Source organism: Polypterus senegalus, chromosome 3 (assembly GCF_016835505.1).
Source record: "Polypterus senegalus isolate Bchr_013 chromosome 3, ASM1683550v1, whole genome shotgun sequence".
NCBI lineage: Eukaryota > Metazoa > Chordata > Cladistia > Polypteriformes > Polypteridae > Polypterus > Polypterus senegalus.
In genome coordinates, this window is record NC_053156.1 from 225298469 (window position 1) to 225324915 (window position 26447).

The window sequence follows — 26447 nt, forward strand, 5'->3', positions numbered from 1 at the left end:
TTATTGAATCGTTTTAATATAAGATAAGCTCTTATGCTGTCTATATAGCAATAAAATGATTGAGCAAAATGTTTTTGAGTGGGTAAATTCACTGACCCCGATGCCAATCTAAAAACATAAGTAGACTCAAACTACTCGGAAAGAGGATTTTTTTTTGTTTGTTTGAAGCTTTGTCCCATCCCAAAATGTTTTAGGAATTCAGTGAAAATGCAGCTTACTGAATTGGTAAAATCTACTATAAGGGATTTCAACAGCATTGGTAAAGGCCCTCTCACATTACACGATTTTCTCATGATTTTCTCAGCATATACTTAATTTACATAATCTTTGCAAGTCAGGGTCAGTTGTGGCACTCCAGATACCACCAGTCCTGCCATTTGACATCTCCAGAAATTCACTCCAAACAAAATCAAAACAGCGCTCATTTTGTTCTGAATTGCAGGGACTGGCTCTGACAGCTGACAACCAATGAATGTTCTCGTGGACAGTGTGTGTTTTGGAACTGGCAAACAGAAAGGGGGTTTAACTGTCTAATGTTTTACATACCATTACAGGAAGGGAAAAAGAAAAAAAAACAGGGCTGAGATTGCAATTGAACTCACTGTAACAGGCAAGCATTCATACAGCTGAAGCACAGTCAGGCATTATTGGCTGTCAGAATGGTAAGCTTTCAACACTTTATAAATGGGGAAACTGTGCTAAATGCATCACAAAATCACGTATTTGGTCATTTCCTGCAATTCCTAGTCGTTTAATTTGATGTCACATCTGCTTAGGGGTTATATAATGTGACACCAGCTTAAGCAGAATAGTTGTAAAGAGTTTCACGGAGCATGTTTCTAACTCTGATGTTAAGGAAAGAGAGAAACCTGTTTAGACTGTGGTATTTTTTCCTGGGAAGAAAGTGTTGATAAATACATTATAACTCAGCAGAGCCATTCCTTCCAAAACAGTATGATCTCTCTGAAATCAAAAGCCTGCTGTCCAACAGGGCTAGGAGCTCAAGTCAAGTGCCTGCTTGATTACTTCAAAGCCAGTTTTTCACTGTTTATTTTCTGAAAGCAGCTCTGCATTAAGGTTCTTGTAAGACGGATGCAAGAAGTGTTATACACTGAAACAATGTTGAAAATTCAAGGATGTCAAAGATAGACACACATAGAAGGTTTTTTATTGGCACTGGTGTTAGAGGTGTGTTGGGGCACTTTATTATGATGTGTTCCTTTGCAGTGTATCTGTACTGTATAAATTATTGACATGACCTTATTCTTTAATTTCAGTTTTTTCATGATTTATGTACTGCATCTTATTTTATAGTTTGAGCTATAAATAAAGCTCACAGAGAAGCTGTTCCAGTTTGTAGAGTTTTCATTCTTTTTTTCCTTGACAAAACCACAATGCAGAGACTAGGCTGATTTAAGTCATACTTGCACTTTAAAGGCCATTCTTGATAATGAAGGATCTCATTTTTGACATTTACTTCAATTTCATTTAAATGTATGGTTAAAACTTATGACAGGTTTTCAAGATAGGAGGCCAGAATGCAGGGTAAATTTATACAGTGGGATGCAAAAGTTTGGGCAACCTTGTTAATAGTCATTATTTTCCTGTATAAATCGTTGGTTGTTACGATAAAAAATGTCAGTTAAATATATCATATAGGAGACACACAGTGATATTTGAGAGGTGAAATTAAGTTTATTGGATTTACAGAAAGTGTGCAATAATTGTTCAAACAAAATCAGGCAGGTGCATAAATTTGGGCACCGTTGTCATTTTATTGATTCCAAAACTTTTAGAACTAATTATTGGAACTCAAATTGGCTTGGTAAGCTAAGTGACCCCTGACCTACATACACAGGTGAATCCTATAATGAGAAAGAGTATTCAAGGGGGTCAATTATAAGTTTCCCTCCTCCTTTAATTTTCTCTGAAGAGTAGCAACATGGGGGTCACAAAACAACTCTCAAATGACCTGAAGACAAAGATTGTTCACCATCATGGTTTAGGGGAAGGATACAGAAAGCTGTCCGTTTCCACAGTTAGGAACATATTGAGGAAATGGAAGACCATAGGCTCAGTTCAAGTTAAGGCTCGAAGTGGCAGACCAAGAAAGATTTCGGATAGACAGAAGCGACGAATGGTGAGAACAGTCAGAGTCAACCCACAGACCAGCACCAAAGACCTACAACATCATCTTGCAGCAGATGGAGTCACTGTGCATCGCTCAACCATTCGCGCACTTTACACAAGGAGATGCTGTATGCGAGAGTGATGCAGAGGAAGCCTTTTCTCCCCACAGCACAAACAGAGCCGCTTGAGGTATGCTCAAGCACATTTGGACAAGCCAGCTTCATTTTGGAATAAGGTGCTGTGGACTGATGAAACTAAAATTGAGTTATTTGGGCATAACAAGGGCGTTATGCATGGAGGAAAAAGAACACAGCATTCCAAGAAAACACCTGCTACCTACAATAAAATATGGTGGTGGTTCCATCATGCTGTGGGGCTGTGTGGCCAGTGCAGGGACTGGGAATCTTGTCAAAGTTGAGAGACGCATGGATTCCACTCAGTATCAGCAGATTCTGGAGACCAATGTCCAGGAATCAGTGACAAAGCTGAAGCTGCCGGGCTGGATCTTTCAACAAGACAACGACCAAACACTGCTCAAAATCCACTAAGGCATTCATGCAGAGGAACAAGTACAACGTTCTGAATGGCCATCTCAGTCCCCAGACCTGAATATAATTGAAAATCTGTGGTGTGAGTTAAAGAGAGCTGTCCAATGCTCGGAAGCCATCAAACCTGAATGAACTAGAGATGTTTTGTAAAGAGGAATGGTCCAAAATACCTTCAACCACAATCCAGACTCTCATTGGAACCTACAGGAAGCGTTTAGAGGCTGTAATTTCTGCAAAAGGCAGATCTACTAAATATTGATTTCATTTCTTTTTTGTGGTGCCCAAATTTATGCACCTGCCTGATTTTGTTTGAACAATTATTGCACACTTTCTGTAAATCCAATAAACTTAATTTCACTTTTCAAATATCACTGTGTGTGTCTCCTATATGATATATTTAACTGACATTTTTTATCGTAACAACCAACGATTTATACAGGAAAATAATGACTATTAACAAGGTTGCCCAAACTTTTGCATCCCACTTTATACATACTGTATATTTAGTGTATCATGGCCAATTAATGGTGCCATAAAAAAGTATTTGTCACTTCCTGATTTCCTGTATTTTTGCTTACTCAAAACACTTCATTGTTTCTGATCTCCAAACAAATTTAGCATAATACAATTGACAACCTGAGTAAAACAAAATACATAGTTTTTAAATTATCATTGATTATTATTGATTTATTGAAGGTAAAAATGTTCACCAATACTTATTTCACGCATGTGAAAAAGTAAGCTAAACTAAACTTTATAATTATTTATGTCACCTTCAGCCACAACAACTGCAATCAAACCCTTCCACTAACAAAGATCAGTCTTTAGATTTGCTGTGAAGAAATTTTGCCCCACACTTCTATACAGAATTATTTTAATTCAGCCACATAGACTGGTTTAACTTAACTTGCCATTTAAAGCCCAGACACAACATCTCAATGGTGTTTAGATAAGGACTTTGACTAGGACATTCCAAAACCTTAATTTTGTTGTTTTTCAGCCATTCAAAGGTGGACTTGCTTTTGTGCTTCGGTCATTGTCCTGCTTCATAATCGAAATGCGCTTAAGCTTCAGATCACAGAGTAATAATCAGACATTTTCCTTCAGTACTTTATGATAGAAAGCTGATTTCATGCTTCCCTCAATGATGGCAAGCTGCCCAGGCCCTGAAGCAGCCAAGCATTCCCACACTGTAACACTAGAGTACCACCACATCTGAACATGGGCATGATGTTCTTATCGTGGTTCTAGCTTTACGTCAGACTAAACAGAAAAAATGTCTTCCAAAAATGTACACTTTTTTTTTTTTTTTACTCATCAGTCCACAGAACATCATCCCAAAAATTTAGAGTGTGATCAATGTGTTTTTGGCAAATGTTAGACAAGTCTTTATGTTCCTCTTGTTTAGCAATGGTTTTTGCCCTACAACTCTCCCATGGATACCATTTTGTACAATCTTTCTAATGACAGAATCATGAACGCCGACATTAACTGAGCTGAGGGAGGCCTGCAGCTATTTAGATGTACATCTGGGTCCTTCTGTTACTTCCCAGATGAGTTTTCTATGCACTCTTGGAGTAACATTGCTAGACCACTTCTGTGCGGATTTACCACTGTTTTAAGTTCTCTTCATTGGGAGGAGATGACACATATAGTAGTTCTCTGAAGTCCCAGGGTTCTAAAGATTGCATGTTATCCTTTGCGGACTGATATATTTCAGTAACTTAATTTCTCAGGTCTTCTGGAATTTCGTTTGATAGAGGCACGGTGTGTTGCTTGTAGAGACCTATTAGCTAACTTCACATTGCTGGAAAGTTTATTGTAAAATGTCTAGATTAAAAATAATTAGAAAAATTTTTAGATACTTTTAAGCCGTTATCTTAATTTGTTTCACTGGTGGACTGATTGACTAAGGAGAGAAATTACTTTTTTACATGGTTAATATAGGTGTGTTTAAGAGGCTTTGGGAAAATTTGTTTCTACTATGTGTATTCTTATTTTAAATATTTGTTATTGCTAATCACTTTCACGAATGGATGAGCCTGTCAATAATTCCACACATTTTGCTGTATCAGTATTCAGACTAGTATATGTTAATTGAGGATAACAGTGGATTACTGGTGATAATCACTATAATCATAATGTGAATAATGGGAAAAAAAGATACATTTTACTTTAGAGTATAATGGCAATAAATTAAATAGAAAAATATATAGTTTCAAGAACATTGTGCTTTCACTGTATAGGTAGTCCCCAGGTTATGGACATCTGACCTACAATATACGAACGGGGCCGCAGCTGCGACACATGCATCTCAGTAACTGCCACTCTGTCATCTTCGGCATGGGGATGCTGCAAGCTGTGGCTGGGCAGAGGCTGGAGGGAGGCGATTTTGCTTCTTGCGCAGTGTAGCGTCCCTCGGGCAGCTCCCGGCGGCAAGCAGTTTCACTGCCCCACCCACTACACACAGCTGCCCGTTCATTCTCGGTGGGCAGCTGGTAATGGTGCAAGCTGTGACCCGGTTTTGGCTGAATGGAGGCCACTGAGGGTGAACGGGGTGGCGGGGGGGTAGCATTGTAGTGTGCCTTGGATGGCTGAGTGTTGAATGGGGGCGGTGGTGTGGCAGACACTGCAGGCAGCATACTGTAGTAGAGGTGACTGTGAGGTGAGCTGGTGATGAACCGCCCCTTGCTGCCCCCATTCATTCTCAATAGCAAGCCTGCTTGTACTGTTACACACATAGCAGGAAGTTGACTCTTGTCAGTACAGGGTGGTTCAGATTTAATTATGCAGATCCAGATCATCTGGATGACTTTGATTTATGCGGGGACGATTACAGTTTGGCACGAAGACGATTCTTCATGCTGTCAGTGTGCACACTTCTCGATGGTCCAGGATTTTTCTGATGATTTTCTATGTAATAAACTGAATAAGTTATAGCATAATGAAAATTGCATAATTAGATCTGGACCACCCTATACATCAGACGTGTTGACGTCTGGTGCCTTCCTGCTGTGATAGCGTGTAATAGCGCTGTGCAGAAGAGCTCATCTTAACCTTTTGTCTTCACCCTTCAAGAATGTCTCTGAAACACAAATCTGATGCAAGTACTGGTGATATAGTAAAGAAGAGAAAAACCATCACCATTGAAAATAAAGTAGAAATAATAAAAAGCTCAGAAAGAGGTGAAACTCCATCATTCATTGGCAGAGCACTTGGTTACAGTCAGTCAACAATAGCATTTATTAAAATAATGTTCCTGTTCCGACTTACATACAAATTCAACTTAAGTACAAACCTACAGTCCCTATCTCGTACGTAACCCGGGGACTGCCTGTATTCATGAATGTCTACATCCTCTTCACAATGTAAATCTTTTACACATCAATGAAAGCTAGAATAATTAGCAATAGTTATTTATTTCACTGACTTGTAAAGAAATAACTTATCTTGTTTACAAATCACCTTTAGGATATTACTAAAGGTTTAACAGATTCTCAGTTACAGCAACAAAAACACTGAAAAATCAAAAAACTCACTTACCTAATGTCTTTCATATGATACACTAAATGTATATTGTGTTCTGGTGTAAGGAACATAGCTGCTCAGTATTTATTACTTTGCTTGCATGTAATTGTATTCAACTAATCCATTGTCCTGTACAATAATGTTTGACGAAAATACATTTTTTGGCTCTTAAATAATATAACTGATACTTACAATCTGCATTTGTGCTCACATGCCTTAATGGCATAGCTTGTATTTGTACATTTGCTTTATCACAAAATGTAAACCATGCCCAGCAGAAATTTATTAAGTAAAAAGCAGACCAACTTCACCAGTTCTGCTTTGAAATTATGCAGAGTGTATTTATTATAAATAAAAAGCATGCTGAAGTGTCACATTCAATCAATTGTTATTCACTAATATTTAAAAATTCAGCTAATTAGGTCTTTTTAAAAAAAAAAAAAAAAAGCTCTGGTTACAGAAATATAATTCAACAGTGAAGAATACAGAAGCAGTTTCTTTTCAGGGTTCAGACTTGGGTCATATAGGCTTCATATTTCTCACTCCTATCAGACTAACAGGCCAAATAACACCTGGAAATGTACTTACTAATTAAGACTCCTTGTTTACCTATTTTTGCTCACCAAATAACACAGAAGTGCAAAACTGGAACTGCTAAAGGTTTGTGTTGTCTGTATTTTATATTATAAATCTTTCACCTGGATGACTACTAATTTATACTTTAAGGCAATATTACTTGAAGGAACCAAGAATGAAAAAGAACTCTGACTACCATGTGAATATATTTTAGAAATTATAGGCTGACTGACTGTTTGAGACAATTCAGCAAACTGCCTCAAACTTAAGAATTTAAATTTCTGTGGTGCAAAAAAGCATTGAAATAATACAAACATGTGGTTGTATACTTAGAAGAAACATATACACAGCTGCTAACTACTCAGTGTGTTAAGTTCTAGGCATGAACTGCTTACTGATAATAGACTTAATACAATGAAAACTTGTAGCCTCAAAGACTTACACATACCTAGTTTAAAAAAAAAGAAAAAAAAAAACCAGCAGAAATCTTGACGATCACTGACATTTCAACACAGATTAAAAGATAGAATATTCAGAGTGTACTTAAAACAGGTGCAAGAATACATGCTTTTGTTCGGTGTTGAACAAGTGCTTAAAGCCCTCTCCAGCAAGTTGAAGTAACTGTTTAATATTCAAATAGTAAAACTGACAGAATCATTACCTTATTTTGTTTTGTTTTCAAAAAAGCATGTTCCGTTAATAAGAATAATTTCCCAGCTGAGCTTTTAATGTTGCTACCACAGATAACATTAAAAATAAATTGCAACAGTCATGCGATGTGTAACAATTAATAAAGGTTACTCACTGTAGATTATTAAAAATTAGTTATGCAAGAAATAGGTATTTTTATCATTTTTTTTTCTTTAGAAATTATTAAAACCACAGACATATGTTTCTAATTTTAAAAAGATGTTTACCGGTAATTGCCAAAAATCCGATCCTCCAATTGCTGCCAGTGAATACATGATTATTATGAAGATTTGCACCTCAGTCACATCAATTCTGATTGAGAAGCAGAAATTAGAGCATAATTATATTCAAGCAATTATAAATGATGTTAATTGACATGCAGAGCACACCGCATTTCATGCACAGATTGAGGAGTCCTTATAAAGATCAAAATATATATTCATAATATACAGTATATAATGGTGGCTTTATATATATATATATATATATATATATATATATATATATTCACCAATACAATCTGTTTGCTCTATTTAAAAAATTTCTAGCTGTAACATTTCAATTCCCTTATTTCATACAATCCATACACACACACACACACACACACACACAGAATGGTGGAATAATTGTATTTGCAGACTTAAATAAGATATAAGACGATTTATATTATTTCTTGGTGAAATGTCTGCAGTGGTTTATTGGTTTTTAAATACTGCTCCATATTATTATTTTGAAATAAATCAGCACATTCTAAAAATAAACTGAGACCCTGTAATAAATGAAGTGTGAATCATGAAGCTATAAATTTTGTTATCACCCTGACATTCAATGTGACTGGAACTTAATTATGTCTGCTGCTGAACGGAGGTATTTCCATTAACATTATGTACTGAAGTGCTGAAGATAATAATCACTTTAAATACTGAAATGCAAATAATTAAGAAAATGTCAGAGGCCCTTTACCTTATAATTTCTAAAAATTGTCTTCAAACTTTGAAAAAGAAAGCAAAAATGTACACATACAGACTTGACTCTGGGGAAAACTATAATTAACGGTACAAAGATCTTGAAACATGTATGGATTATTGTGTCAAGTAATTTGATACAATAATTAATTTAACTTAAATTCATCTATCATTTTCATATCCACTTTCTACTAAAGATAGTTACATGAAGCCAGAGTTTCTCTTGATAGTATCAGAGGAAGAAGTCCTGTATGTAATGCCAATTTCCAAAATTATAACGTATCCCTGATCTTTTAAACTTAACCTTTAATTTCATGAGACAGCTAAACATTTAAACAAATCTGAAATTAAAACTAAATTCTATCAAGAACAACAATGTATTGATAAACATGTTATTCGAGCTATTTTTACAAAGTTTTGTACTAAGTTGTCTTGACTTTTCTGAAAAGGGAAATATTATTAAAACTGTTAATTTTTATTTTTTTTTTAACTCTATTTTGACACACACATATGTGCACTGCTTATCCTCCAAAGACACAATAAGCAACTACCATGCAAAGTATCTTAATTGATTTAGAAAGAAATTAAAAACAATTGAACTATATATTTCAGGGCTACATGTTCAGTCTCTATCACAACTAATTACGTGACCCTTTGCCAGTCAGTTATCTAGCCAGTGGTTCAACATTCAGTTAACTCTAAAATACTTTACTGTAAACAAAAAATGGGGTTATGAAGGAATAAATGGAAGGACATTAATCGTGAATTAAGTACGCTTTGCAGCACAAATCAATATATACCAGTGTCACTGGTAAATATATTCAGTGGCCTTGAGATGGATTATGGTTGTTTCAGAAGGTTAGATTGAATAAACAAAATATGCTTGGATACTACTAGAGATTAAAAGGACTATTGAGAGCACTGGAAGTAAAACAGTGTAAAACTAAGTAAACAGTGGAAATATTCTTATAAATGCTAAATATATAAAAACATATATACATACAAATAGACAAAAAGAAACCAAAACGTTTTTAAAACAATAATTAATTTCCACAGCGCTGAAAAGAAAAAATACTTGAAACATTGACACAAATCTTGGAACAAAAGTTACACAAGTTACTTTCAACACTTTTTTAAAGCAACTGAAAGATTAAGCTCAGGTGATCTTATTACTAAAGTGCACGAGAAAAGACACTATATAAAAAGCAATTAATATAACTGAATTTTTAAACACTGCTAAAGATAAACAAACCAAAGCATGACATCAGAAGTTCTATATGGCTCGACAAAAAGTGCAATTTGATACTCTAAATGAAACTCAAATATGAATTATTATATTAAATAACACATAGAACTTGTTAATAAAGCAATAGGTCTGTGCATGAAATTGTGGTTTTTGCATCATTGGCTGCACACTGCATGCCACTATGGTCCATTTTCTTATGCACAAGTAATTCCAGAATGAGGGACCAGTATAAGCTGTCAAAATTTGCAATGCTATAATGCAGATCTTTAATTCTGTTGCATCAAAACTGTGTGCAAGGAAGAAGAAGACAAGATTAAAAAAAATATTTATTCATCAGCTGACATGTAAAACAGTCCAGAGCTGCACTCACTTCTCTAATAAAAAAGTTCTAGTATAAACTACAAAAAAATGATTTTTAAATTGTGTGCAATTGTTTTATTTTGTGACCAATTTTGTTTTTGTAAAAGAATGTAGATAAAACTTAGTGTTATAGTATAAATATATTTTCTTGAAAAAATATACTATGCCAATTTAACACCTTTAAGTACACAAATAAGCTAAAATTACCATATAATTATTTTAATTAATGTCGCCCAAGAATGCATTACTGAAAAAATGGGATATTACACTGGCCTTAATTAAAGAACGCTTATTCTCTCACGGTACACCAAGAGTTAAGAAATACATACTCTTTACACTGTTATGCAAAGGTTTGTAAGAGTTGCATGTTTCATATATTGCATTTCTCGTACAAAATCATGCACAGTATCTGACTTTATAGTGACTTCCTTTTCCATTTTGCAAAAAAAAACATAATGCTGATATCCAGAGGTTATTGCATTAACTCAGCACCAGTTATGATCACAAAGTTACAAGGCTTTGAACAAATCTAGCAATATGAAATATCTGAACCTTTACAGATATACTGCTCTGATGCTACTCTTCCATTAACATATACTGAAATTTCACAAATTTTATTCTGATAAACACTACTATGCAGAGAAAAATTGCCAGTTATTTCTCTGATATTATAATGGGATTATAGTTATTCTCAAACCTATGTAAATATGTACACAAGGATGACACCCACATGTCCTTTCAGCATTTTAATAATAAGGTAACCAACAATACTGAATGCAAATTTAACATTAAACCAGTAAACTACTTAATTTACATTATCACTGTGGCATTTCATACATTCAAACTACCAAGTATGGATCTTTAGTTTACAAAAAGAGTTCTTAATAAAATAAGAAATAAATTTTAATTAAAAATTAAAAGGACTCAACTCTAACACTTGCAAACATGGAGTCAGTAAACAGAAAAATTGTTGCTAGTGTAGAGCTCAGAAGATGACAGCATTTACTGATCAGGACAGGCCAGCTACTTGCAGTGATAATTGTTTCAATATGTCCCTGTCTCTGTTGTCTCTTCCATCTGACTTGCTCTTTACAATAGGGATGTCACAAGAACTAATACTTCTGTACCAAGTCAATATCATAAAATAAAAAACGTGATGGTACTATGTTTTTTATAGTATCAGTAGTACAGAATGAACGTCTGTACTGCACTCAAGTGTAACTACAAGTAGACAAATTACTCCTGAACGCACAATAACGTGAGAAAAATGCATGTAAAAACGTCATATAAAAATGGTTCACAGTGGGGACATTACAGCACTGAATTAACACATGTGGAAAAGAAAAACAGCAGAAGTCATGTCTGGAAATCCTTTGTGTTCGAGGCAGAATTATAGGAACACACATTTTTATTGCCACTTTTTTCTCATTATGGACTTCAGAAATAGATACATGTGTGCTTTGAGAGCACAATGATGTGACCAATCAGATTATGAGCTGTAGTGTTTAACTTGTAGTGTCACCAATTTGATAAAATGATAGTGATATTTATAGAGAATTGAACTGATTTTTAATACTGTGTCCTGCATAGTCCCAAAAAAAGGAAAGTAGGCTTTGCATCTACTCACTGATTGCAATTTACAGATATAAAGCTGTTCAAGCATTCAATTATTTTATGGCCAGAGTATACAGTTTAGGGTTGCCTGATTCATTCACAAATACACATGTACATTCACCGCCACTTTACTAAGTACACCTTGCTAGTACCAGGTTAGACACCCTTTTGCATTCAGAACTGTCATAATTCTTTGTGGCATAGATTCAATAAGGTGCTGGAAACATTCCTTAAGGATATTAGTCTATATTGACATGACAGAATCACGATGTGACTGCACATTTGTCAGCGGCACAGTCTTAATGTGAATCTGCTGTTCCACTACATCCAAAAGGTGCTCTATTGGATTGAAATGTGGTAACTGTGAAGGCCGTTTGAGTATAGTGAACTCATCGTCATGTTCAAGAAACCAGTTTGAGATGATCTGAGCTTTGTGGCATGGTGTGTTAACCTGCTGAAAGTAGCTATCAGAAGATGGGTACATTGCAGCCATATAAGGATGGATATGGTCAGCAACAATACTCAGGTGGACTGTGGCATTTAAATGATGCTGTAAGTATTAATGGGCCCAAAGAGTGCCCAAAAATATCTTCCACACCATTACACCACCAATCACCAGCCTGACTATTGATACAAGGTAGTATGGATCCGTGCTTTAATGTTGTTGACAGCTAATTCTGACCCTACCTTTTGAATGCTGCAGAAGAAATTGAGACTCATCAGACCAACATTTTTCCTATATTCTGTTGTCCAATTTGGGTGAACCCGAGCAAACTAAAGCCTCAGTTGCTTGTTCTTTACTGATAGGAGTGGCATCTGGTGTGGCCTCCTGCTGCTGTAGCTCATCTGATTTAAAGGTTCAATGTGTTGTGCATTCAGAGTTGCTCTTCTGCATACCTTGGTTGTAATAAGTGGTTATTTGATTTGCAGTTGCCTTTCTATCAGCTCAAACCAGTCTGGCCATTCTCCTCTGACCTTTGGCATCAAAAAGGTGTTTTTGCCCAGAGAACTGCCAGTTACTGGATATTTTCCCTTTTTCAAACCATTCTCTGTGAGCTCTAGAGATGGTTGTGGGTGAAAATCCAGGCAGATCAACAGTTCCTGAAATATTCAGACCATCCCGTATGGCACCAACAACCATGCCATGTTCAAAGTTAATTAAAATACCTACCTTCCCCATTCTGATGCTCGGTTTGAACTTCAGCACGGTGCCTCGACAATGTCTACATGGCTATATGCATTGAGTTGATACCATGTGATTATCCGATTAGATGTATGCATTAACAAGCAGTTGAACAGGTATACCTAATAAAGTGTCCGGTGACTGTAGGACTGTGTGATGTGGGAGGAAACTGTGTACTGGCAGTACTAAGAATAGGTGTAGCGAGTGAAAATAGAGCCAAGTTTTGGCTTGTCTACACTAGGAATGAAATTAGCATTTTCATTTGTTAATAGCAAAATAAAATTAATTTAGTATTTTAAAACATTGAAACACAAAGCCCTATATCCCTAATAATGCAGCATGTACTGTGTCAGCAAATATAAACTGCGGATAAAAGCAAAATAGTATACTTCACTGCTGAATACAAATATGCAAATGTTAGATTTGTGTTTTCTGTTTTTTTGATGGTAAACTAATATTCACAAGCATAACCCCTAAAATGTGACAAATGTAGAAAAGGCACATATGTCATATACTTGAATTGTTAAGATTATTAATAGAGTTCAGGTAACACCAGTCCAGTTAATTGTCTAATTCTGGTTTTGTACACTGGCTAAGCAGTAAGTCTGATTACTCATGTAAGATATTCTGGAAAACAGCACAACAAAGGATATTTTACAAAAGTTGTGAAATAACAGATTCATGTAAAATTGACAAGACTGGTTTTACATAGGTAACTTCAACGTTTTGACAAATGCAAAAAAAGGAGGGTCAGATTTGAACAATTAAAGCGACGGGAGTTTGTGACATTTGAATAACAGTGGTTAGACTGTTATTGTAGAATTAATTGAGCTTAATGTGAACATTCTGTTAAAAAAATTAATCTATTTCCCAGGAACCTGCATTCTTAGTATGAAAAGTAGACTCAACAGCAGTGTTTAAGTAACACATTTTTTTAAAAATTACTTTTGGGATGAAAGGGCTGAATAGATTTTCTGTCTCCAATTGGAGGTTCTGAAGTCAGAACTTCTAAAGACAAGTCTTCTTCATCACTTGTTCAAGATTTCAAGGAGAGGATTCCAGTTGCTAGAATAGTCGTTTCTGTAAATGTCCATGTTGAAAATATCAGACAAAACATATAGCAAACTTCAAACCCTGAAGAGACTTCTAAAAGAGGCAACACATCGGCTTCATTAACAACTATGACATCTTTAGAGACAGCCTGCACTGTGGTAGATTTGGTACCAGGGTCCTCTCCAAAAACATTTCAAAAGTAAGACAGCATTCATGACTATTCTAGCTTTACACCTAATGTATCTTGAAATCTTACATTAAAATGCAAGATATTCAAAGTGGATTACCTAAAGGGTGCATTATATTGGCCCTATAATAATTACAGCTTAACTAAAAAATATAGACAAATTGGTATAAGCACAAAAAAACTTAAATGACATATTTAAATTGTCCTAAAATACCAATTAAACTGTGTTCTACTGAGGCCTTTAATATGGGTTTACATATATCAGTGCTTTAACTAGTAAGATGTTTTACATAAATTATCTTATTAGTGTAAGGAAAACAGACTTTCTAACTCTGTGTGACATGTGGCTCAGCAGCCACAGCGCTGCAGTTTTAACTGAAGCTGCCCCTCAAATAATAATTTTTTATTCTGTTCATCAAGGAAACAAAGATGGTGGTTTAGGGAGTATTTTATTAAGCCAGTTAAACTGTAAAAATATGTTATTGTATTTTTGCTTCTTTTGAGTACCTTAATATAATTATTCACATTGTGTTGCTTCTCTCTTACTGACCATTTATTGTCCTCCAAAATTAACTTTATGATTAACAATAATTACTGTCAGAAACCTCTCATAACAACAATTTCAGTTTTCAGTGTGACTCCAAAGCAACATTAAGCTTAAACTGCATTCTTTTGATCACAGTCAGCATACCACTCATGCAACACACAGTGGGTGCATGTACTAGACCTAATTATTTCAAAATGACTAACAGCTGATGTGACACAGTTCCAAGATATTAGTTTATCTATTTCTGCAATTTTATTTGACATTGAAATACCTGAGGCTAGAGCTAAAAACAGCACCGTGTTGTTAAAAGATGTTCTTTTGATACCAGAGCTGCTTCCATGTTTACTAATATTCTGAACAATCAGTCTGAACTTAGTGCAAATTCTAATAGAGCCAACTGTTAACAGCAAGATCGAAATATTTTAATGCTAAACCTAGGGCCACAACTCTCATAGTAATCCCTAAAACAACTATTAGGAAATCTATTATTCAAGTACAGGTTGAGTATCACAAATCAGTACTCTGGATATTTTTGGATTTTGGAATATTTGCATATACAAAATGGGATACCTTAGAGATAGGACCCAAGTCTAAACAGAAATTTATTTGTATTTCATAAACACCTTATTCATACAGCCTGAAGGAACTTTTATGGAATATTATTAATAATTTTGTGCCTAAAACAAAGTCACCAAGCAAGTGACATGAAGACCAAGGAGCACTCCAAACAAGTCAGACACAAAGTTGTGAAAAAGAATAGATCAAGGTTGGGTTATATAAAACATATTCCAAACTTTGAATATCCCATGGAGCATCATTAAATCCACTGTAACAATTTGGAAAGACTATGGCACCACTACAAACCTGACAAGAGAAGGCTGCCCACCTGAACTCATAGTCAGGGTAAGGAAAGCATTAATTTGAGATGCAAGAAAGACACCAAGGATAACACTGAAGGAGCTGCAAAGATCCACAGCAGATATGGGAGTATCTGTCTATGGGACCAATTCTTGATTTGGCTTCAGTACCCATCTCATGTCTATTGCTAAGGCATTCAAAAAACACACTGTCAATACATCTCAGCTTTTTTACCTACGTCCCCACTGCAAATTACATCAGTATGGGATGTGTATTGTAAAGTTTCCTGTATTTACTGCCTCAAATCTCCTGGTCTAGACATGATCGCTTCAAGAGTACTGAAGGAGTTTGCAAATGAAATCAGAATCCCTCTTTGTTCGTTAAAAAACTTCAAGCTATGTGAAACAGTTTGTTGCTAACAGATCCTGAGTGATACTGAAACTAATCTAGCTCCTATGCAGTCTGGAAGTCAACAGAACCATTCTGCAACACACTGTCTATTAAGTTTGATGAATTTTATGTATACAGTAAGACCACGGATGTCCCAGATTCTTTGCATATGTTAATTACAACTAACTTTGCCAAGGCCTTTGACAGTGTGGATCAAAGAATAGCAGTGCAATGGCCAATTCTGGTGTAAGACAAAGTCTTATCCCATGGATAATCAACTTTCATCAGAAAATCTATTACAAGGGAGACTTCCTGTATCAGAACATACTACCTGCAGAGGCACACAACGGACTGTATTGGGGGGACTCTTCATTAATTAATAGTGCTTTAACAGACAGCTTACAACACTGGAAATATGTAGGTAATATTAATATGGTCCAGACATGGTCACTTCATGTACCCTGTATTTTTGAATGATCTTGGTCGTAGGGTCAATTAATATCAAATGAAGCACAATTCAAAGAAATGTGAAGTTTCACATGTCAACTATATGTGGTATCCAAAAGTCAGTGGTACAGTACAGGTTTTGTAGGTTACCATGCATGATGAGACAACTAGGTGGACAAATGCCAATGTGAGCCTATTAGCAAGCTTTTCATCTTGCAGTGTTTGAAGAAAGCTGGTGATGCTGAATCTGTCTCCTTTTTGATAAAGGCCTATGTACATCTTGTTCAAGAATATGCTGTTTCTGTTTGTCACTGCTAATTACTGACCACACTAAAAGGCTGGAAATAATGAGAAAATGTGTGCTTAATAAACTTCGCCAAAGGTATGCATGACATCTGAATGCATAGTCGAACCATAAATTTTGCATTTTACCAGATAATGTAATTGTATATTGACCTTGCTAGAAAATTGATCAAATCTAAGCACAGGAATAGTCTACCAAAATTTAGGGAAGAGATTACTGGTAAGCCATACAAGGAACTCGCATAAACTTTTGAAAATTTGAAAATCCTGTACATAGAGCACAGAGGTACAAGGCAATCACCACTCTCACGTATGTGTAAATTTTTAAAATGCCAATGGAATTTTAAATTTTGACCACTATTTTTGAAAGCAAAGCTCTTAAGATCATATGTATTTTTGAATTGATATTCTATTTAAATTTGAATGTGAAGGATTTTTTTTCTCCTTTTGTTCCGAAAAGCAATGTAATCCAGTGTTCCTAAAGACTTATTTTGAGGAGTCTACAAATTGTCCTGAAAAAGTAAACATAAAAATTACAATAAAAAAAAACTGAAATGGAATTCCAGCCTATATTCTATGTGAATCTTTCTTACTAAGCATCTAGGAATTGAATTCAAACCCTGTCCTCGGTAGGAAGAGCAATTTTTCTTTAATCTGAGAAGAATGTACACCGATAGAACTAAAGAGTTGATTTCTGTTTTTTGTCTTGTGCCAAGTGCTGCCAGAATGATCCTATACAGAAGTAAGCAAACAAATGTGGAGAATATAAGTATGTATGTATGTGCAAGTGTTTCCTGTCATGGAATGTTTCTAGATGCATGTCAGGTTAAGCCTCACCTGCTTTAGGTCTGGACTAAATTGTTTCACAAAAAGATGAATGCATGAATGAAACAAACTCTAATTTTAATTAAAATTTAATTTAAATTATTTTAAATCTTAATGCCCTGTTTCAAACTAATGGGTTACATCAAAGTGTTTTAAAATAATTTTGAGTGACTCCCTCTGTACTCTTAACCTTTTCTTTAGAATTACTATGACATAACAAATCTGTTCATGTGTATACCTTGCAGCACATATCGAACATAACAGCATTTACTTAGCAAATAAAATGTATGTTTCATGAAACATTGATTTATTACTTATCTCTACTATATATGGCTACTTGGGATGCAACTCTTATGTCAAAACGGGTTGTGACCAGTTCTAAAAAAATCTGCACAAAATGCACGTTACATCCTTCTGTGCACACTTCCCAACACTATGTGATTTTGTTTTGATGCATTTATGTTACTTGTACCACAAGATGCCATCTAGTGGTGAAAGTACTTCAGGTACATCAAAACAACACAAAAAAATGTATGTAGTGCAGGTCCTTCCAACAGCTGCATCTCACCCTCTAGAAATCACAGCAAGTTAGAGAGATTTCTAAATATTTTATAACTTCTCTATTTAATAGAATTCAATTATTGTGTTCACAAAAATTACTTACACTTTGAAATCAGATCAACTGACCCCAGGGGTTTACCCCCAATGGAAAATGAGAGGGAAAATGTACTACTTTTCACAAAAAATTGAAAAAAAGTGAATCAGTAATATAGGCAATTATAAAGTCTCATTTTAAAATATTTTGCGGTTGTTTGATCACGAATATATACTTGATATTTAATTCTTTACCAGTGGTCCAAGCCCTCTAAGAGGCACTCCCAGAAAGTTAAAAATGAGAAACTGCAAACATATGCATGTGGGATATGATTTTGGACTATTTTAAGGTCAGTGATTACAAATAGGTTATTTTTTTAATCCTTTACCTGGGATCTAGACAAATTTCTATTTCAATGAAGAATGTCTCAACTTTAAACATTTAAATTGAAGCATGCATTTTAATATTTCTAATACTGTAAGCAGATAATCTTGCTTACTGTACTTGTATGTACTTGTAGATCATGAAGTAAATAATTACACTTCTTACGAACAACCTAAATTAGGGCAGCAAACAAAATTTTTTTTAAAACTCAAATCTATGTCAGTTGATGGTTGTGAATGATTATTAGGCTTCCAAAAAATGTAGTCAGACTAACCTTGATACACACAACGGATGTGAAAGAACGTGCAACAAACTTAAGTTTCTCCAAAACTTGGATAATCCAAGGAAGGCAATCAAATCAATCACTGGGAGAATTCTTAGCATTATAAAATTAGATTTGTATAGTTTAAACAAAAAAATTGTGATGGAAGAAAACATGAATTGTGTAGATTTATGTTGTGGATGACGGTCTCTTAGCCACTCACTTCGGCATGATTACTAAAGATTAATGTCTCATTTTTATCAACCTTTTATAATAAAAATTCAGTTACCTAATCACCTATGCATAAACAGTATTGTACAACTTATAAATTAAACAATCTAATGTCAAGGAATACTGCATAAAGAGCTGGAGGAGACACAGAAAATGTTCTAAGTGTGGGACACTGAGCATCTAGCACAAATTTGTTTTCTAAACAGAATAGCCTCCTCAAAATAGAACAGCACTCCACGTTTACATGCCACCTCCATAAATAGAAAACTACTCTGTAAACAGACCACTGACTTTCATTACAGTGCAATCTGCTGAAAAGTGCAGAATGCATACTTTTACATCTGAACACCAATAATTGAGCTATTAGATAAAATGCACTTGAAATATAAATACAGTACTACTTGAAAGTTTATAAACTGTTCTTACAAACAGAATGGTTTACAGTACATCTATAAAATACAAACTGTCTACACAAAAACCCTATCACAACTGCTTTAGATTCATGACATCTGTAGGAGGGTGCAATTGTCATAACCAGACTAATCCAAAAAACGTATTGACAACTGTGTGTCTACAAAAACAAACTGCATATACTTCCTAACAAGAAACCATTGCTCCCCAGGAATATACTGTATTTACCAAAGGCTTACACCAACACATTTCAAGTCAGCAATATGCAGACATGTAAGAAATGCAGAGTGAGCAAGAAACAATTTATAGAAGCAGTGCTGACAAGGTCCTCAAAGGTTTTGGGATTACAAAATACAAGTAATCCAAAAAAAATCCACATTTTCTCTGCTGGACGATCATAGGGTAATCTGAAACCACTTTAATTATGATAAATAGTCTTCCATGGGTTTGCAGGCAGCACCACATTTTTTGGTTTGTTTTGTTTTTCTCCAGAGGAATTTTAAGCAAGTCAATGCCCAAAAAGCATCCCATTCAGGTGGAGATTCAGGGTGAATTTTACAAATCTGTATCAACTAATTTGGTGTTGTTTTCAGTTATACCTTTCATAGGTAACAGAGACAATATGTGGTCCACTCCATATGTGATCATCACGGACAGCCTGAAGTGGACATAACACATAATCAAGAAGGTTTACCAATGGCTTTACATTCATAGATGATTGAGGAAGGACCAGAACTCTCTATATATGGTCACTAAATTATATATGTGCACAGTAAAGTCCATATTTACTGCCTACAAACCATCCTAGAACACCACCTGTTCAGCTCAAGTTGACAAACCACTGCAGAGAGTGGTGAAGTCAGCACAGTATATTGCTGACACATACATACCATCTGTTCTGTATCTAACACATGCTGCCATAAAAAGGCAAATTTATCATTAACAATTTCTGACTGAACCACCATGTTTACCACACTCTTCTTACCATTATTTTTTTTAGTAGAGATAAGTTCACAGTATCAAGACACTTTGATTCTCATGAGAAAGCACAGAATCTGCTGATTGCCATAACATCCCATATTAGTGTACAAGGTATGTCATCAAGAGAGAAATCCCTATTATGAAGTATAGCCTCAATCTACTGCCAATGGATTAATCAATATATCCATATGATTGTTCAGCTGTAAATGGTGAATCTACTCTTTCCAAAGATACCTGTCTATCTGTTATGTCACAGATGGTGCTTTTCTACTGGTGTTACAGCACCAATTTGTCTGGTAGGCTTTTTGTGTTATAGATCATTTTGATATATACAGATGATTCAAATCTCATGTAAAAGACGACATGAGTTTTTCAATGGTAAAAAAATTATATTTGTGTGTGTTCAGCAGTTACCTGCAACAACTTTCCATTGCTGGTAATGGTTCCCTCATCCTAAGGAAGGCTGTGTATGCTAACTGATGTTGTTATAGATAGCAGATAATAACTTAGTTGTTTACAACTGGAATTTAGATTTTACAGAATATCAAGAAATATGGAAGTATTACAAAAAACAAGACTGCTCCCCAAAATGTGCAAGGTTAATTTGGGGTACTTACGATCAGAATGGGAAAACAGCCTGGGAAAAGCAAATACTTATTTATTAATCTTGTAATCATTGTTAATTCAAGTTGAAATTAGGCCATTAAATTTGGGTGCATTATGGGCAGGATGGAAGGCAGGCAGAGCAGATCAGGAGAGAAAAGAATGGAGATAGGTGAGAATAGCCCAAAAAATTGACAAGGACACCTGCAGACTGAATACCAATCTGAAGCAGCTCTGCACCCACACTAAAAAAGACTCCTCTTCCATCACCTTAATTTTCTGCATAAGTATATTCATTAAGACTCTTTCAAATATACTTCTTAACCTTTAAGGTCTATTTTCAAATAAACACACTTCCTACTTTTGCTACCATCGGTATTACTGTTTTTATTAATGTTGCTTTATAATAATATTAATTTTATACTGCTTGATTGGGTCTAAGTACATTGTTTAGAGTACCTGGTGTGAGTGATTGCCATATTCCTACAGGGATTAGCAGCTGAGAAGGGACATCTTTAATACAAAGCAGTGCAGTAAGAAGGCACCTGCTTTGCTGACTGGCACAGGTGTAGTTCAGGTCTGAAGACAATCGTTTAGTCGGCTCGTGCAAAGCTAGTAAGTTTCTTTGTTTGAAGTAGCTATCCACATGCAAGTAAGGCTGTACACATGGGGTGCTATAATGACAACACCCAACACTCAAATAAACAAAACAGTGAACAGTAACTATAGAGTAGGCAAACCAAAATAATGAACATAGGAATCTTTATATTTTCAAGGTATAATTGCACCTGGTGTTGGTGCTTACCATATTCCTACAGGGATTAGCAGCTGAGGAAAAGTTGTTTTCCAGCATTAGCTTTATGGTGAGTGGACATCCGCTTTGATGATTGGCACCAGTGTATAGCTTAACCATTTGGTGTGCTTATGCTAAGCTAGTAAGTCTCTTTGCTTAAAGCAGCTGTTAACATGAAGATAAGACTTTACACTTGGGACACTAAAAAGCAGATATATAAAGGTAAAATTCCACAATGACACTTAGCATTACAAAGTTGTATTGCCATAGGTATGAATGATCCCTAATAGTTTGTCTTCACATACTTTGGCTGAATAAATTTACACACTATTATTAAATTCTTTTAGCTAATAGTGAGAGAATGTGCACCACTATTCAAAAATGCAATGAATTTAGTATTTATTCTTCCTTTCATTACCACCTAATGAAGGTCAAGGGTGTATCCCATAGATAAGCCTGCTTTTATAATTAGCTTTCCTTTGAGAGGTCCATCGTTTTTTTCCTTACTGACGGTTTACTAGTAAATTAAGAAATGGAACACTCAGTTTTTCTGCAATCCAGATGCAAGGAAGACATTTGGGAAATGACATGAGGTAGAGTCTCCCAAACCAGCATGGTGTTGACACTGCCACAACAACCATGTTTTGCCAGTTCATTGTTTTTCCAGAGCAATTAATTGTTAGCCATTTCTTTGTATTTTGATACAGGATACACCTGTAAAAATAAATATCTTAATAGAAGCAAACTTGGAAATGTGCTTGCCAAGAAACTAAGAGCAGAAAGTGTCTTTGCCAATTTCACTTCCTTGTAAACATTTGCAATCTAAGACACAAATGATTTGTAAGATGTTAGTATATAATTAGATTTATCTTCACTTATTTAGTTGCTTACCATTTTACATTTAATTCTGTGTATAGAGAATATGTTTGGTATCATGTTTTGCCTGGGGAGTCATAATTCTTTTTATTTTTTTATTAATTTTATTACAATCCATACAAAGCAATCAAGTTTTTACAATAAGAAAAATTGAGTTAAGAAGAAATCGATCCCCACCTCTGAGAGAGAGAGAGAGAGCAAGCCAAGCCGCATTAAATTTTAAGGCTTGTAAACATACCTAAATTAATAAATTCTCTGTGCTTTATGAACTTATTTTAAAATATTATTAATTAGATCCTGCCATGTTTTGAAAAAAGTCTGTACGGATCCTCTAACTGAGCATTTGATTTTTTCCAATTTCAAATAATATGACACATCGGTTTCTCACTGACTTAAAAGAGGAGAGTTTGGGTTCTTCCAGTTTATCAGAATGAGTCTGCGTGCCAAAAGTGTAGTGAATGCAATCACAATTTGTTTGTCCTTCTCCACTTAAAGCCCCTCTGGAAGAACCCCAAACACAGCTGTTAATGGGTTAGGAGGGATTGTGAGTCCAAGGCTGTCTGAAAGGTAATTAAAAATTTTTGTCCAGAATAAATTAATTTGGTGCAGGCCCAGAACATGTGACCTAGTGAGGCTGGGGCTTGGTTGCAACGTTCGCAGGTTGGATCATGCCCTGGAAACATTTTGGAGAGTTTTAGTCGAGACAGATGTGCTCGATATATAATTTTGAGTTGTATAATTGTATGCTTTACGCATATGGAGCTCAAATGAATTCTCTGCATTGCTACTTTCCACTCCTTTTCTGATATATTAATTGAGAGATCTTTTTCCCAGTGTTCTCTTGGATCTTTGAAAGGGAGGGATTGTGAAATGATTTTATATATTGTAGAGATGGAATCTAAGTCCTTGAGATTGAGCAATATTTTTTCCAGCATGGATGAGGGTGCAAGATGAGGAAAATCTGGAAGGTTCTGTTAAACAAAGTTCCTGATTTGAAGATAGTGAAAGAAATGTGCAGCTGGAATGTTAAATTTGGAATGTAATTGTTCATAGGATGCAAAGACGTTGTCTATATAAAGATCTCTAAGCAAGTTAATTCCAAATTTTTTCCTGATATTAAAAACTGCATATGTTTGTGAAGGTTGAAAGAGGTGGTTCTCTTGCAGAGGTGCCACAGATAGAAGCTTCTCCGTCTTAAAATGCTTTCTACATTGGTTCCAGATTCTAAGTGAGTGGAGCACAATTGGGTTATTAGTGTATTGCTGATAACGTGTGTTTATTGGAGCACAGAGCAAGGAATACAAAGAAGTACTGCAGGATTTTACTTCTATTGCGGTCCAAGCCTGTGTATGTTCTTCTGTGTCCAGGTTCTTATCGCCTGTATATTTTCTGCCCAGTAATAAAACTGGAAGTTAGGTAGAGCCATGCCACCTTCTGCCTTTTGTCTTTGTAGGGTCGCTCTTTTGATGCGTGGATGTTTTGAATTCCAAATAAATGAGGTTATAATTCTTTCTTATATCCTTGGGCAAAGGAATTGTGAGCCTGCTGTGATGTAGAATGATGGACATGCATATGTTATGTTATGTAAAGCTGTAAAACTGATTTTTAATCCAACAGTAAGAGACAGTGCTTCAGAACTAGGAATGTACTGGCAAATACTTAAAACACAGACTCGCAGAAACCTTTTTCATTTCAAAGGGATTTTGATTTTCTTTTTTTCATTCATTCTATTTGTCTGCATTATTTTACAATGAAAATGAGTTTTTTAATAACTGACTATTGTCTCTTTGCACATTATTTTTCCTATAGTATTTTATAGTAATATCATTACGGCGGCCTGTCTTTTTTTTACAGTCATATAAGGATATGCCAAAGGGTGAAACAAAAAAAAAGGGGGCCTATAAAGTGTTCATACACTTAGATGGTACAGACTAATAGTAAATTTTATGAGTTCAAAAAAATGTTGGCATTTTTAATTTTTTTCCGTTTGATTTTTTTGTTTATTTTGGGAGTTCATGTTTTTTTCAAATAAAAATACAAAAACAACTGCTGCTTGTGTTTGTTTTTGTTTTTTTATATGCAGTTTACACAATTTTATACTATAGGATTGTCCACGTCTAATTATGCAATTTCATTACGATATAATTTATTAAGTTTAATACACACAGAATTCACAGCACCTGTCCTGCACATAGAGATTTCACTTAAAACTCTTTTTGTTGCCAATAGATGGCAGCAGCTGCCCTGCATTCCAAAATGGCGGGGAGACGGTTGTCAGTCGAACAGTTGCATAATTAGATCTGGACCACCTTGTACACAGGTCAGGGAGCCTACACTGGTACAGCTCATTGTGGCACCCACCACACGACGAAACAGCTCGGGATTCTGGTTGGCAACTCCCCAGGCAGGCACGCGGTCCAGTCACACCCTCAGGAAATGACAATCTGCCACAGCCAGGTGTTACGTGGGCGTCCCCCTTGGCTGGTCCAGCCATTCAGATCCTCAATAGTGAGGATCCTGTGAGCCAGATAACCCATGGGGTATACAGCCACGTGGCCGTAGTACCACATCTGACGCTTCCGCACAATGCAGATAATGTGCCTCATTCAGGACTCCTTGAGCAACTGCTCATTCAACACAAAGTCAAACCAGTGTTAGCCAAGGATTCTCCAAAGAGACACAGTACCAAAGTAGTCCAGCCTTAATTTCAGGTTACTGGATAGCATCCATGTCTCACAACTATATAGCAAAACAAGTATCACCAACTCTAAAGACGAGCTTTTGTCGTTTTGAAAAGATATCGGGAGCGCAACACACACCTTTCCAGCAACCTCATGACTCACCATGCTTTCCAAATCAGTCTACTGACATCATAGGAAGAGTTACCAGAGACATGAATGTCGTTGCAGAGGTAAGTAAACCTCTTGACGAGATTGACACTCTTTCTGCAAACAGACACACTGCTGAAGGCTGTGACCAATAGGTTATTAAAGGCCTGAATCTTTGTTTTTATCCAGGGCACTCAGAAGTCCAGACACTCAGATTCATCGTTCAGTCTCAAGAGAGCTTCCAATAACTCTGCGAACATCACAGCATTGTGGCAAAGTTAAGGTCAGTGAATCTCTCTTCACGAACAGATCCCCACGACCCCTGCCCAACACCCAGTCAATGTAAGCATTGAACAGAGAAGGAGGAGAAGGAGCAAGACCACGCCCCTGACAAACCCCAGAATCAACTGGGAAAAAAGCAAAGGTTCTGCCTCCAGTCTGCACAGCACTAAAAGAACCAGTGTACAGACCAGCAATGATATCCAGCCACATTGAGGGGTTCCCACGAAGTCTCAGGATGTCCACAGGGCAGCTCAATCAATTGAGTTGAGCGCTTTATGAAAATCAACAAAGGCTGCAAAAAAGCTCTGCCGATAGTCAAGTTTACGCTCCATGAGAACCCTCAGTGCCAGAATGCAGTTGAGGGTAGACTTCTGAGGCGTAAAACCAGACTACTCCGGTCGCAGGTTGGTAATCAGGGGATCACGTATCCTATTGAGGATGACCCTAGCAAGAACCTTACCCTGCATCAAGAGCAGTGTTATCCCCCTGTAGATGCCGCAATCACCCTTCCTTTTCCAGATAGGGAAGACAAGACAAGTCCTGTTTTCCAGTCAGTTGGGATGATGCCCATTTTTCAAATGGAAGCGAAGATTGCTTGCAATGCCAGGAGGACAGCCTTACCACCAGCCTGTAGAAGTTCACCGTGGATACCACTGATCCCTGCAGTCTTCCCTACCCACAGCTGGTTCACCGCCTGTGCAATCTCTGTGAGACTGGGTGATTCACAGCTAATTGGAGGATCACCCTCAAG

At 36.0% G+C, this 26447-nt stretch overlaps 1 protein-coding gene across 1 annotated transcript in view; it reads right to left on the reverse strand.

Moving 5' to 3' along the window:
* The window catches only part of cept1b (choline/ethanolamine phosphotransferase 1b), a 121867-nt gene that overhangs the window by 23064 nt on the left and 72356 nt on the right, over positions 1 to 26447 (reverse strand). The window contains exon 5 of the mRNA XM_039748620.1: positions 7700 to 7784. Coding sequence (XP_039604554.1) covers positions 7700 to 7784 — 85 coding nt within the window. The remainder of the gene's footprint in view (positions 1 to 7699; positions 7785 to 26447) is intronic.